The 15,467-nt window shown below is 41.4% G+C and overlaps 1 protein-coding gene across 1 annotated transcript in view; it reads left to right on the forward strand.

Moving 5' to 3' along the window:
- GRAMD1B (GRAM domain containing 1B) overlaps positions 1-15,467 on the forward strand; it is a 242,825-nt gene that overhangs the window by 176,923 nt on the left and 50,435 nt on the right. Inside the window, 1 exon segment of the mRNA XM_078146908.1 lies at positions 10,233-10,443. Within this exon segment, the coding sequence (XP_078003034.1) occupies positions 10,233-10,443 (211 nt within the window).

The following is a 15,467-nucleotide window of genomic DNA, read 5'->3' on the forward strand; positions in this document are numbered from 1 at the left end:
AGATTCCACTGATCACCGCCTGAAAGATCCTAAAATAAAGACTTCCAGCAGGCCAAAGAGCAAATACTGCCAGAAAGAAATCATTAAAATATCGAGGAGCCACAGTCAGGATTACACAAGATTTAGCAGTTACCATAGTAAAGGAGCAGAGGGACTGGCACATGATATTCTGGAAGGCAAAAGAGCTGGGGTTACAACCAAGAAAATCCTACCTAGCAAAACTGACTATAATCCTTCAAGGGGAAAAAATGGGTATTTAATTAAATAAAGGACTTTCAAGCATTCCTGATGAAAAGACCAGAGCCAAGTAGAAAATTTGACTTTGAACTACAGGTTCAAAAGAAGAATAAAAAGGTAAATTATAAGGAATTCAGTAAGGTTAAACTGTTTACCATTCTCTATGGGAAGATGATACATGTATCTTCTAAGAAGTTTATCATTTATAGGGCAATTAGAAGGATTCTACATAGAAAGAGGGTGTGGGAAGGAGTCAATTATGTTGGGATGATATAAAAAAAAAAGGATAGGTGAGAAAGAGACATGCCTGGGATAAGGGGGAAGGAAGAGGAAGAATGGGGAAAATTATCTCACATAAAAGAGGCATTTAAGGAAGAGCTTTTACATTGGAAGGGAAAATTGGGGAGTGGGCAAGCAACACTTGAACTTTACTCACATCTAAACTAGTTAAAGGAGGGAAAATATGTACACACGGACACATACTCAGTTGGTAATAGAATCTGTCTTATCCAACAGGGAAGTAGGAGGGGAAGGGTGTGATAAAAGGGAGGCCAGATAAAAGAAGTCAGTGGTCAGAAACAAAATCGACTTTAGAGGAAGGACAGGAGAGAGAGAGAGAGAGAGAGAGAGAGAGAGAAGAGAGAGAGAGAGAGAGAGAGAGGAGGATAAACAGAAGAAAATAGAATGAAAGGAAATGCAGTTATTAATTATAAGTGTGAATGTGAATGGGATGAACTCACCCATAAATTGAAATGGAAAGCAGAATGGATTAGAAACTAGATTCCAACAATATGTTGTTTACAAGAAACAGATTTGGAACAGACACACATAGAGTTAAAATGAGGGGCTGGAGCAGAAGCTATTATGCCTTAGTTGAAGTAAAAAAGGCAAGGGTAGCAATTATGATTTCAAACAAGCAAAAGAAAAAATAGACCTAATTAAAAGAGATAAGCAGGGAAACTACATCTTGATCAAAGAAACCATAGACCATAGAGTAATGTCAATACTAAACATATATGAACCAAATGGCATAGCATCCACATTCTTAAAGGAAAAGTTAAATGAAATACAGGAGGAAATAGACAGTAAAACTATACTAATGGGGACTTCAGTCGTCCCCTGTCAGACCTAGATAAATCTAACCATAAAATAAATCAGATAGAAGGGAGATGAATAGAATCTTAGAAAAATTAGATATGATAGACCTCTGGAGAAAACTGAATGGGAATAGAAAGGAACATACTTTTTTATCAGTCCATGGCACCTTCACAAAAATTAACCATGTATTAGAGTATAAAAACCTCACAAGCAGATGCAGAATAGCAGAAATATTAAATGTACCTTTTCATATCTAATACAATAAAACTTATATTTAATAAAGGGCCTTAGAATCATAGATTAAAAATTAATTGGAAACTAAGTAATCTAATCCTAAAGAATGAGCGCATCAAAGAACAAATCATACTAACGGTAATTTCATTAAAAATAATGACAACAGTGAGAGAACTTTCTCAAATTTGTGGGATGTAGCCAGAGCAGTACTTAAGGGAAAATTTATGTCTTTAAATGTGTACATCAAAAAAATTGAAAAAGAGCAGATGGATGAGTTTTCGTTTTACCCCCTGGTTCACAGATATTGCTATAGTCTTCCTTGACAATTTCTTGACAATTTAATATTGTAACATTAAATCAATAATGAGAAAAAGAACAAATTTTTAAAAATCCCCAATTAAACACCAAAATGAAATCAGAAGGAGAGATTAATAATTGAAAGAAAAAGTTGTACTAATAAATAAAACTAGGAGCTGGTTTTATGGGAGGGAAAGCCCACAGTAAAAAAGATAAACAAACCATTGGTTAATTTGATTAAAAAAAGAAGAAAACCAAATTACCAGTATCAAAAATGAAAAAGGTGAATGCATTACTAATGAAGATGAAATTAAAGCAATCATTAGTTATTTTGCTCAATCATATGCCACCAAGACTGACAATCTAAGTTAAATGCAAAAATATAAACTGCTCAGGTTAACAGAAGTAGAAATAGAATACTTAAATAACCTTATTTTAGAAAAAGAAATTGAACAACCATCAATGAGCTCCCTAAGAAAAAACACCTAAGGCTGGATGGATTTACAAGTGAATTCTACCAAATATTTAGGAACAATTAATTCCAATACTATAGAAACTATTTGGAAAAATAGGTAAAGAATGACTCCTACCAAATTCCTACTATGACACAAATAAGGTTTTGATACCTTAACCAGGGAGAGCAAAAAACAGAAAGAAAACCATAAACCAATTTCCTTAATTAATATTGATGCTAAAATTTTAAATAAAGTGTTAGCAAGGAGATCATAGCAATATATCACAAAGATCATATACCATGACCAGGTGGGATTTATACCAGTAATGTAGGGCTGGTTCAGTACTAGAAAAACTATCAGATAATTGACCAGGTTAATAGCACAAACAACAAAAATCATATGATTATGTCAATAAATGCAGAAAAAATACAATACATTCCTATTAAAAAGATTAGAAAGCATAGGAATCAATGGAGCCTTTCTTAAAATGATAAGTAGTATCTCTCTAAAACCAAGAGCAAGCATTATCTGTAATGGGCATAAACTTGAAGCCTTCCCAGTAAGATTAGGAGGGAAACAAGGATGTCTATTACCATTCCTTTTATTCATTAGTGTACTAGAAATGTTAACTGTAGCAATAAGACAGGAAAAAGAAATTGAAATATTTAGAATACGCAATGAGAAAACAAAGCTATCACTCCTTGCAGATGATATGATGATATACTTAGAAAACCCTAGAGAATCAACCAAAAACTAGTTGAAACAATTAACAACTTCAGCAAAGTTACAGGATGTAAAATAAACCCATATAAATCAGCATTTCTATATACCACCAACAAAACCCAGCAGCAAGAGAGAGAAATTCTATTAAATATCTGTAGACAATATAAAATGCTTGGGATTATACCTGCCAAGATAAATTCAGGGATTTTATGAACACAATTACAAAATACTTTTCACACAAATAAAGACAGATCTAAACAACTGGAGAAATATTAATTCTTCATGGGTAGGCTGAACCAATATAATAAATATGACAATTCTACCTGTTAATTTACTTATTCAGTACCATACCAAAGTACCAAAGAATTATTTTATAGTGCTAGGAAAAAAAAATACTAACAGTTCATCTCTGAAGAACAAAAGGTCAAGAATATCAAGGGAATCGATGACAAAAAAAAAAGTTGTTAAGGAAGGAGGCCTGGCACTTCCAGATTTCAAGCTATATTACAAATTGTTAATCATCAAAACAGTCTTGTACTGGTTAAGAAATAGAGTGGTGGATTAATGGAATAGATTAGATATATAATACACAGTAGCAAATTACTTTTAGTAATCTAGTGTTTGATAAACCCAAAGATCCAAACTTCTGGGATTACAAATTAACCATTTGACAAAAATTGCTGGGAAAATTGGAAAGCAGTCAGGCAAAAACTAGGCATAGATCAACATTTCACACCATGCACCAAGGTCAAAATAGATAAATGATTTAGATGTAAAAGGTGATCTCATTAGTGTATGGAAAAATGTGCATAAATGTATCTGTCAGATCTATGAATAAGTAAAGAGTTTATAGCCAAACAAGAGATAGAGAGGATTAAGGGAAGAAAAACATAATTTTAATTATATGAAATTAAAAAGCTTTGCACAGACAAAACTAATGTGGGCAAAGTTAGGAAGAAAACAGGAAAAAAATTATAGCAAGTATCTCTGATAATGGCCTCATTTCTCAAATATATAGAGAACTGAGCCATATTTATAAAAATAAAAAGCTATTCCCCAGTTGATAAATGGTCAAAGAACATAAACAGGCAGTTTTCAGATGAAAAAATCAAAGCTATCAATAGTCATGTTAAAAAAAATGCAGTCACTACTGATTAGAGAAATGCACATTAAAACAGCTCTGAGATACTACCTCACATTTATCAGATTAGCTAATGTGACAAAAAAAGGAAAATGACAAATGCTCAAAGGGATGTGGAAAAATTGGGACATTAGTGTATTGTTGATAGAGTTGTGACCTAGTCCAACCATTCTGGAAACAATTTGTAACTATGCCCAAAGGGCTATAAAAGCTGTATCCCAAAGAGATCAAAGAAAACAGAAAAGGATCTATTTGTACAAAGATAACGATAGGAAATGGAGGGGATGCCTATCAACTGGGGAATGGCTGAACAAGTTGTGGTATATGATTATGATGGAATACTATTGTGCTGTAGGAAATGATGAACAGTATAGTTCCATAAAAACTTAGATAAACTGGGGATACAAATACAGGGAGGAAAAAAACAACAGGCCGTGCCCTCAAGGTGCTTACATTGTAATGGAGAATATCTCATGGGCATGGTAGTGTAATCCAGAAAGTCGAAAGCAGAGCCAGGAGGGGAGTGAAGGTTTTATTCCCAGTACCTGGCATATACTAGGTATTTAATAAATACTTCTTGATTAAGTGTTTGATTGATTGATCTATTGAAGGGCAGAAATAAGGGACAGGTGTCTGTTACGTGTCAGTATCAACCTTACTGGAGGGGTGATAGGATGACAAGACACAGAGTCTTAAGACTCTCTAGTCTTAGCTCTGCCATTCACTGGCTCTGTCTCCTTCACCTGTGGGCCTCACCTGGAAAAGGAAGGGTTTGTGCTAGTCCTATCCATGGTCCGCACTATCAAGGATTCATACACGTGAAATAACTAGAGAATAATTAATGGGTTAAATTGTATGTAAGTACAACAGTAGTTGGGCAAAGGAAGAGATCATTGTGGGCATCATGGAGGAAGTGGAACTGTAACTAGACTTTGAAAGATGAGTAGAATTTAGATTAAGAGAAGTGATGATGGGGTGAGGGGATTCTAAGCAGTGACATGTAAGCAGTGACATTGGTATAAACAAAGGCAAAGTGGTAGGAAACAAAAATGACATGTCTTCATTACAGTGAATAGACTCCTGTTTGGAGCAGAGAGTATATTTTGGAGCAATTGCAGTAGTGAAATACTTGAAGTAATCTAATCTGGCAGTGTTGTAAAGGAAGGAAGGAAGGGGGAGGATAAGGAAGAAAGGAAGGAAAGAAGTCTTGTATGCTAAGAGCTTTACAAATATATCTCCTTTGATCCTCACAAGAATCCTGGGAGATAGGAACTATTATGTCCCTATTTTATAATTGAGAAAACATGCAGACAGAGGTTAAGTAACTTGCCCAGGGTCACATGGCCAGTAAGTGTCTGAGGCTGGATTTGAACTCAGGTCTTCCTGTCTTTAGGCCCAGTACACTATCCACTGTGCCACCTATCTGGATTAGAGAGAGAACCAACTGAGCAAATAATAGGATCCCTTGAGTTTTTCCCAAAAGGATATGCCTTTTCTCAGGCTTCATCCTTCTTGACCTGTCAGTAGCATGTAATGCTCTTGACCTCCTGGGTACTCTCATCTCTGGGCTTTTCATGACACCATTTTGTCTTGATTCTCCTCATTCCTTAGTCTCCTGTGTAATGTGATCATTCTTATCTCACCCCCTAGCAGTGAGGGAGCGTACCCCAAGGCTCTGCCCTGTGTCTTCTCTCCGCATAACTCTGTCTCATTAACCTTATCAGCTCGCATGGATCCAGTTACCATCTCTGTGACTCTCAGATCTATATCCAGTCCTTGTCTCTCTCCTTCTCTCATCACCAGCTGCCTCTTGGACACTGCAAATTGGATGCCCTGTAGGCTTCTCAAACATGTCCAGTATGGAGCTCGTTTTCCTCCCAGATTTTCCTCCCAGATCTGCATCTCTTCCAGACATCCTTATTTTTGTTGAAGACACTACCATCCTTCCAGTGACCCAGTTTCACAAGCTTGGAAGCATCTTCTAGTACCCACCCCACATATCCTATTAGTTGCCATGTTGATTTTTTTTTTTTGTGAAGCAATCCAGGTTAAGTGACTTGCCCAGGGTCACACAGCTAGTAAGTTTCAAGTATCTGAGGCCGGATCTGAACTCAGGTCCTCTTGACTCTGAGGCCGGAGCTCTATCTACTATGCCACCTGGCTGCCCCGATTTTGTTGATTTTGCCTCACAAACATCTCCAGCATCTGTTCTCTCTTTCCACTTACACAGCCACCACCTTAGTCCTGGTCCTCTCACCTGGACTGTTGCAATAGCCTCCTACTCAGTCTCCTTGACTCAGGTCTCTCCCCTCCTCCAGTCTGCCCTCCACATAGCTGCTAAAGTGATATTCCTAAACACAGGTCATCCCTCTGAGCAATAAGCTCTCATGGCTTCCTATTAACTCTAATTTAATTAGGAATTAATTAATTCCTATTCACTAATTTAATATTAGCTTCTTATCAACTCTAGGGTCAAATACAAACTCCTCTGACTTTTAAAGGCCCTCACAACTTGGTTCCAACCTGCTGTTCCAGACTTACACATCACTCCCCTTCACACACTTTTTGATGCAGCTGAACCGGCCTTTTGCTGTTACTCATACATGACACGCTCCATCTCCTGTCTCTGGACCTAATCACAAGCTATTCTGTGTTCCTAAAACGTACTCTCTCCTTACCTCCTTCAGAATCTCTAATTTCCTTCAAAGCTCAGGGCAGATGGAATCTTCTACATCAGGCCTTTTTTGATCCTTCCTCTCCCCCAGATGCTAGTGCTTCTCTCTTCCTAAAATACCCTCTGTTTGTTTGGTATGTGCTTATGTGTGTATATGTTGTCTCCTTTTGTGGAATGCGAAAGGTTCCCAGTGCCTGGCATAGTGCCTTACTTACAGCAGGTCCTTAATAAATGCTTGTCGATTGATTGAATGATTGATTGATCTGAAAAATAATTCCCATCCTTTGAAAATTGATGCTGACAAACAGATTGGAAAACCAAATGCTGTCTGGCTGATCCAGAATGATCCCTTTGACCAGTAGTGTCAAATTCAAATAGAAATGGGGGCCACTCATCCATACATAAGGATCCCTGAGGGCTGCATATATTGATTTAGTTTTAAAATGTAATGTTAAATACATTTTATTGTATTTTTATTTATTTTGTTAAATATCTCTCATTTTATTCTGGTTCTGTCTTTGCTGGGAATGTTGTGGGCCACATGTAATTATTTAATTTTTATTGTCTTTGTGTCACACAGTACCTGGTTCATGGTAGGCACTTAATAAATGCTGATTGAGTGATTGATTACTTTCTACACCTTAGGGGAATTTGCCTCTCTAGTCCTATTATTCTGACTCTGGGATCCAGGATGGGAAAATAATTAAATGACTGTGGGGAGACTGTTGTAACAGACAGACTTCTCTTTTCTTTCCATTATTCTCCTTGCTGGAAGGGGCCAGATGTACCCTCTCTTATACTGACCTGTGGCCAGGACCTTCATTTGGAGCTATTTTTCTAACCGTGGTGATAGGTCTGGGCTAGGCCACTGAGACTGTTTCTTAAGTTGATCTCCTTTGTGAGCAAGGAAGTGAATGTGAGAGAGAACTTATGAGGATGCCAGCTATGAAGGAAGAGCATTTATATTGAATCAACCTAAGTAGGGTTTAAGCCTTGATCTCTCTGGCACTTGGGGAATGACCCTAGATTTCTGTGTGTCGCCCAAAGGTTATGCTATAATTGGCCAGGAATAGGAGTGAGTCTAAGAGGAAGTCAGCTCACATGAGGTAAGCTACCCACTGGGGTTTCATGTCTAGGGATTTGCCTACATTTAGAGCCTAGACTTCATCTAGTATAGAGATTCTTAACCCCTTGGAGACCTATGGATAATTTTCCGGTCTATAAATTTCGATGTGGAAAAAAATTACATCATTATTTTCACTAACCTTACTTGAAATTTAGCATTTTCTTCAGTTATAAAAGGTTTTAAAATATTAATCTGAGAAGTGGTCCGTAAGCTTTACCAGACTTCTGAAAGGGCTCCGTGACACAAAAAAGGAGTAAGAACCTGTCGTCTAGTCTGTCCTTCATTTTACAGTTGAGAAAACTGAGGCCCAGAGAGGTTGAATACTTTTCCCAAGGTCACACAGTAAATGGCAGACTTGAGATTTGAACACCAGAGTACTGAATCCAAAGCTAAGACACTTCTGTGTCATACTGTTATCGTTCTCGTCCTTGCTGTCCTCTTTTGCCATCCTCCTCCCTTTCCTTCTTTCTTATTTTTACTCTCTTTGCTTCGTCCTCATCTTTCTCCAGCTATTCAACTCAGTTCTCTACTTCTCTCCCTCTGGATTTTGTTCTCTTAGCATTTCCCTAAGTTCTCTCTTCAGTCTCTTGGCCAGGATCCTTCTCCTTTGTCCTGCTGAGACTTTGGAGGGGTTAAGAAATCACCACCCTCAGGTGTGATTTTTTTTTTATTGAGGAAAGAAGATTTCCATTTGCAAATGAACTGAATGGAAAAACCTAGGTTATAGCTTGTTTTGATGTGTTTTGTTTTGTTTTATGCAAATCTCAAAAGTTCTTTTTCCCCTGCTCTGTGTTCCCTAAGGGGAAGGCGGGGATGGAGATCTCCAAGAGCATTTCCCAATGTAAATATGAGTCTTCAGTTTCATTAATGCATTTAATGCAGTGACTTGAGCTGTCTTATCACCCTACTACATGAGAAACTTTATGAAGACTGGAAATCCTCAGTATGTAGCATGGCACTTCCTTAAGTGAAGAATTGTTGTTCAGTTGTTTCCGACTCTTTGTGACCCCATTTGGGTTTTTCTTGCCAAATATACTAGAGTGGTTTGCCGTTTCCTTCTCCAGCTCATTTTACAGATGGGGAAACTGAGGCAAACAGGGTTAAATGACTTGCCCAGAGTCATAAAGCTCGTAAGTGTCTGAGGCCAGATTTGAACTCAGGAAGTCTTCCCGACTCTAGACTTGGCACTCCATTCACTGTACCTACTACCCAGCTGCACACAGTTGGTACATAATATCTGCTGAATTAGACTGTATCCCTTTTTCCTTACCTAATTTCTTTCAGTCTCCTCCCTCCCTACTCCTCTTTTCTCTCCTACTATTCCTCCTTTTACTATTAAAAGTACTTCTTGATACTTTCTTCTTCCTCTAGAAACACTTTAAAAGTTCACAACTGAACAAGGCACCCCTGCTTCCTTATTCTATATCTTTTCTATCTTTGCTATCTGATTTTCTACTCCAGAAAAAAAGGAGGGGAGGGTGAGCTCAAAATCAATTAATGAACATTTACATAAAGTGGATTTTTACCAGGTGGAAAGTGAAAGTAGCACTGGTGAATGTTTGGATAATTGGGGAGGTGGAATGTCTGGGGAAAGTGTTTTTTTTTTTAAGACAATTGGGGTTAAGTGACTTGCCCAGGGTCACACAGCCAGTAAGTGTGTCAAGTGTTTGGTCTGAGGCCGGATTTGAACTCAGGTCTTTCTGACTTCAGGGCCGGTGCTCTATCCACTGCGCCACCTAGCTGCCCCTTGGGGAAAGTTTTTGCTGTGACTATTTGTACACTGAGCAGTGGGGGAACTGAGAACCACAATTTAAGAGGAAGCCACAAGATAGAGGCAGTTAAAGATCAGGAGAGCTGAGGTGTAATTCTGGCTCTGTCCCTAAGGAATTCTGGGACCTTGGGACGGTACTTCAGCTTTGAGGAGTACCAAGCCCTGCCTAAATGCAAAGTGGCACTGATGCTGGTCAGGATGATGATAATACTGCCACAAAGTGGGAACTCAATGAAGTCATCTACTTCCTTCTTCCTTTCTCTCTCTTGGCACCTGACAGCACACTACTGCCCTCTGCTGTCTGATGGCGGTAGTACCGTCCTCGCTTGAGCTGGGATGCTTTGTCCCAGTAGCCCCTGGCCCCAGCTCTTACTGGTTTGCTGGGCTGTCTCACCTCAGTGTCTCTTGTGCTGCTCCTCACTAACCTCACTCTGCTTTGTCTCCCCCTTCCTCCCTCTCTCTGTCTGCCCCTGCAGCACTGCCAGTAACTCCAACCGCAGCACGCCTGCCTGCTCCCCCATCCTCCGCAAGCGGTCCCGCTCACCCACCCCACAGAGTCCGGACGGAGACACCATGGTGGAGAAGGGCTCGGACCACTCCTCCGACAAGTCCCCATCTACACCAGAGCAAGGGGTACAGCGCAGCTGCTCTTCCCAGTCTGGCCGGAGTGGCAGCAAGAATTCCAAGGTGAGACGGAGGTAACCATGCCCCCAGCCAGCTGAAGGGGAGAGAGGGAGATGGGAAAGGGGGTCGGGACGGTCCTCTGGTCTGAGCCTGTTGGGGTGGCCTCCAGCTCCCTGATACCCTAATCGATGGGGCGGGAGGATGGGAAGGTTGCAGGTAAACACATGTATGACTAAACACACCAGGAATAAATAAATAGTGCCCACAAACCAGTTTTCCCTCAATTTAAGTGGGAATCAGCCTAACTAGGAGCTAGACTTGGAACCCTTTTCCTCCCCACAGCAGGGAGACGCATGGAAGACTGTAGAGGGTTGGGGAGGAGGCCCAGGAATCATGAGGAATTAGAAGACTTTCTTCTCCCCCTCTCCTCCCTCAGGTCTCATTTCAGGATGTGAAGTAGAGGGAATCCTCTTGTCCAGGGGCCCCAGTTGCCAGAGGGAATCAGGAAGGCCCTTCTTTATGTATTTTCTTTACTCCCCTTTCTTTCTTGGACCTGCCATCCCCTTGTTACCAGTCAGCTCAGTGTTCAGTCTCACAGAAAGAGGTTCCACAGGGAATGGGCCCAGTGGGTTGCCATATCATTCCCTTTCCTCCGTTACAGTGTGTTAGCACCCAGACCCTGCATCCTGGGGACTCTGGGTTCCCAAGGTCCAAGGCCCCAGTTAGAACAGGGCAGGGGGAACTCAGTGGTCTAGCTGATGAGTGACTAAGAAAAGGAGAGTTGGTGCTTCTTAGGTCCCCAGACTGTGAGAGTGATGACCAGTCCCTGGGACCGGAAAGATTTCCTCCAAACCTACTTAAGGGATAGTAAATTATATCTACATTCCTCTAGTGCCATTATTATAGAGCCCTGGTGGAGAGTCAGAGACATTTTTTGTCTAGTTGCATGTCAGGGAAGAAAGCCCAATAGTAGGAGTTCATGAGATGGGCTGTCTGTCCCCACCGTCACACTACCCTTCATCCCTGGACCCTAAGGCACTGGGAAGGGGGTGGGAAGCTCTGGGAGTAGGGGTGGGGGAGCTCTCTTCCCACCTGACTTTGTCTCTTGATTTCTTGTTCTTCTTCCCCTTCCTCTCCATCCCCTCACCCCTTCCCTTGCATGCTCGGTCTTAGTCTCACAAGCGCCTCTCAAAAGTAAGACACCATCTCTCTGTCTGTCTTTCTCTCTCTTCCCTCTGCAGTAGAACTGTCTGTAGTGCTCAGCAAACTAACCCTGAAACTGTCTCGCTTGGTCCTTTTCCCAGAGGGGCAGGTTCCATTTCTGTCCTGTCAGGTTGGCTTGAAGTCACTGAGGGGCCATTTGTGTTGTACCAGAGACCTGAGAACAGGCCCACTCATCACACCTGGGATTACTGTACCCACTGATTCACTCCCTGCTTCCCAGATACAGCCTCCTACTGACTGCATTACTCTCAATTCCCTTCTTATCTGGTGCTGACTATTGTTCAGAATTCTACCAGTGGCAGCTTCATTTATTCAAGGAATGGAGGGTACATCCCTAACTATGGAATCCCTACCTTAGGGAATCCTATTAGACTCACCTATGGGTCTTAAGCTACCATACCATGGTGGTTTGGCTGGGGCTAGGGGTTGGGAGAAAGATAATATTTATGAATTCATGGAGTGTTCTAATGGTCCCCCATCATGTCTGTTACATATCAGTGACCTCAAGAGACCCACCTGAACATCCCCTCTCCCTCTTACCAAGTCTTTCAGAGCAGCTCAGCTTAAGCATCCCTTATCAACATCCCTTATCCCCCCCAGCCCCACCCCACAGTCCTATGGAATGTGGGTAGTCTTGGGCTCTTGGATCTCGATCGGGAAATGGAATGCACCCACTGGTAGGGCATGGTACCAGTGCCCCGAGGTTGGGGAGCTGAAAGTAGTTCCGGTCAGACCCTATGTGGATGTATGGAGTGATCTCCAGTAACTTTATAACTTCAGAAGGATGTGGGGAGCCTGGAAGGAAGTCCAGGGATGAGTACGAGGCAGGATCATTCAACTTGGGAAATAAGCCGAGGAACAGAGGCGCGAGATCTCAAGAGATTCTTTAGATCTAAAGAAGAGAAGGCCAAGGATTGATTTGTTAATAGTCTTTTACTATTTGAAAGGTTATTTGGGAGAAGATAGAGTGTACTTGTTCTCCCCCTCAGTGGAAGAAAATTTGAAAAAATGAGGCTTAAGATACAACAGGGAAGATTTAAGTTAGCGATATGAGATACTGGTCCTGGATCATAGGCTCCAGAGATTTAGAGTTGGAAAGGACTTCAGAAGCCTCATATAACTCTTTGTTTTTCAGATTTAAATGTTTCCCTCAGCTTTTATCTAAGCCCTTCATATTACAGATGAAAAAACTGAGGCCCATAGAGATTAAGTGACTAGCCCAAGATCACGAAGGTACTAATTAAATGGCAGAACCAGGACTTGAACTACAAATCCAGTACTCCTTCTACTCTATGGAAGTGGAGAATCTCTTTTCCTCCAAGATATTGAAGGCAAAGTGGCACATTTTATGATTTTTAGTGGTGTAGTCATGCCTGAAGTTAAAGAGCTGGCTGAGATCACCTCAAACAGCCTTTCCAAGTTCAAGGAATACGATAGCCCCTAGCAGCCTGCCCAGAGTGAGGAGAGGTCAGCTTCAGAGAATTTGGACTTCCCCATGGTAGATACTTGCTTAAAACAAAGTCATTTTTTTCCCCTCTTTCCTTGGGATGCCGTTCAGAAAACCCCTTGACCTCCAGCCCTAGCAGAAGTTCCTCTACAGGGAAGGTGCTCAGTGTATGATGGCTGATAATGATGCCAAGATGCTTATTTATGGAGAACTTGATTGTGTATTGGACCCTGTTATTTTCTTTCTGTCAAGAAGCCTCTGCATTAGTAAAGGAGAAAGAATATATAACCAAAAAACTATAGTGAAGTCACCGTATGATAAATCTCATATGAATGGTACAAACATAGTGGGGTCTAGGTGAAAAGGCTTTGTGGAGAAGGTGGTACCTGAGTTGGGCCTGAAAAAAAAGTAGGTAAAACTTTGATAGACAGAACAGATGGGGGGTGGGGCTGGGGCTGGGGGACCTGGAACCATGTGGAACCAGTGAATCAGCCAATTCAGTCAGACAGTAAACTATCTAAAAGTAAAAGTATCCACTTTGTACTAACTATATTGATGGAGAGTCAAAGACAGTAATATAATAGTTCATAGCCTCACTGAGCTTTTAGTCTGGGAGGGAAGATAAGACATATACGCAATCATGGTACAAAAGAAATGATTTTAAGTTCATGAAAAGGTCTGAATAAAGTTCTCTGGAAGTTCAGAGACCACATAAGTAGGGAACATCATAGAAGGGATGAAGGAAAAGATAATATTTGAGTCAGGCCATAAAGAACTTAACCAGTGAAGACTGTAAAGGAAGGACATTCCTTTTGTAGGTAATTACATGAGCAAAAGCCTAGAGGTGAGAAACTTCAGGGCACGGTCAGGATATTTTCTAGTTTTGTTGGTTTGCAGAGCTTGTGAAGAGATTGTATGAGATACAGCTGGGAAGGTAGGTTAGGGTCTGACTAGAGAAACTTGTCAAGATTTTGGACTTTAGGTCAAAGGCAGTGGGAAAGTATAAGGAAGATGTGTTGGAGAGGATGAGACTGGAGGCCAAGAGCCTGGTGAAGAGGCTGCTGTAATTAGTGAGCTGTGACCATGGGTAATGAGAGCCTGGTCTAGGGTGGATCTATTGCTTCCCAGTACAAAACTGAGACCGATATTTTCAGGATACAGTGGTATGAGATTAGATAGTGAAGAATTTACATCCTACACAAGGGAAGTGGGAAGAGCGTCATCAGGATGAAAAGAAAAATCCTTGTGAGTGTTTTGCCCTAGTAGTGTAAGGTAAGGAGGAGGCTGCAGAAATGGGGCAGGAGGAACCATCAGTGAGAATGCCCTACTTCGTCTCTTCTATCTCCTGTCACCCAGAAGTAATAAGACATTATCTGGAGGAGACCAGAGTGAATTGAAGGCAGGATGCGAAACATCCAGGCCCTCATTTTACTCCTCGTGGCCTTACCTCCCCATCTAGCACCCCTCAAGGAAGTCTTGCCATTACCTATCCATAGAGGCAGACGATACCTTAAAAATCACCTAGTCTAACCCTGTCATTACAGATGAGAATCAGACTCAGAGATCAGAGAGTGACTCGCCCTAGTAGCAAAGGTAGAATTCTGCCACAGACCCTGTGACTCTAAAACTTACCTAACTACTCCCTTGGTCCCTAAATGAGCTAGACAGTTCTCCTTTTTCTGGCCAACACCGGACTTTGGCTTCATGAACAGTTCCCGGCTTAGATGTAGCTCTGCTTAGGGGCTACTAGAGTGTGTTGTTTCCCTCCTGAATCAATGGGTATATTCCCAGAGCATCTCCGGTGGCTGAGATGCTCCAACCCCCAGTTCTGTAGTAATGCTTTTCAACCACCAGGGGGAGCCACAAAACTTGATTTCAGCTTGCATTTCCCAGTGGAGATGGTTAGTCTGTAGTCAGTGCTGGGTCCTGCTCAGCAGAGCTGCCCTTTAAATGTTGCAAGCCCTAATTCAGTGACCTATCCCCATTGACCACAGCCTGTCTCCCCCTGTGCTTACTATGTTTGCCCAGTCTGTGACTCTCTTCTTTGGCCTCTGTGGCACTGACTCCCCTTTCTCCTTTGTTTTACGTTTCTCTTCTTTTCCCCCTTCCCACCCTTCAGTTCTAATTTTTCTGATTTTCTTTCCAGTATGACAGACTTAACCTGATCAAAGTAAGGAGTCATTTTTTCTCAACCCCCACTGACTGTCCAGCTACCAGTGTTATCCTTTAGTCTTCTCCTTCCTCTTCTCTTTGCTCACTCTGCCCACCCATTTCCCTAGTATTTGATAGATCTTTCCAGCTGTCAGGGCAGCAGGCAATGCCAAGATAACTTCTCATCCTTTTTCTGTCCATCTTTGGTTCCTTTAGCTGTTCTCTCACTTCTGCTGAAGAGGGTGAGAGGGTATTCCCTCCCTCT

Source organism: Phascolarctos cinereus, unplaced genomic scaffold (genome assembly GCF_003287225.1).
Source record: "Phascolarctos cinereus isolate Bilbo 61053 unplaced genomic scaffold, phaCin_HiC Scaffold_726;HRSCAF=1367, whole genome shotgun sequence".
NCBI lineage: Eukaryota > Metazoa > Chordata > Mammalia > Diprotodontia > Phascolarctidae > Phascolarctos > Phascolarctos cinereus.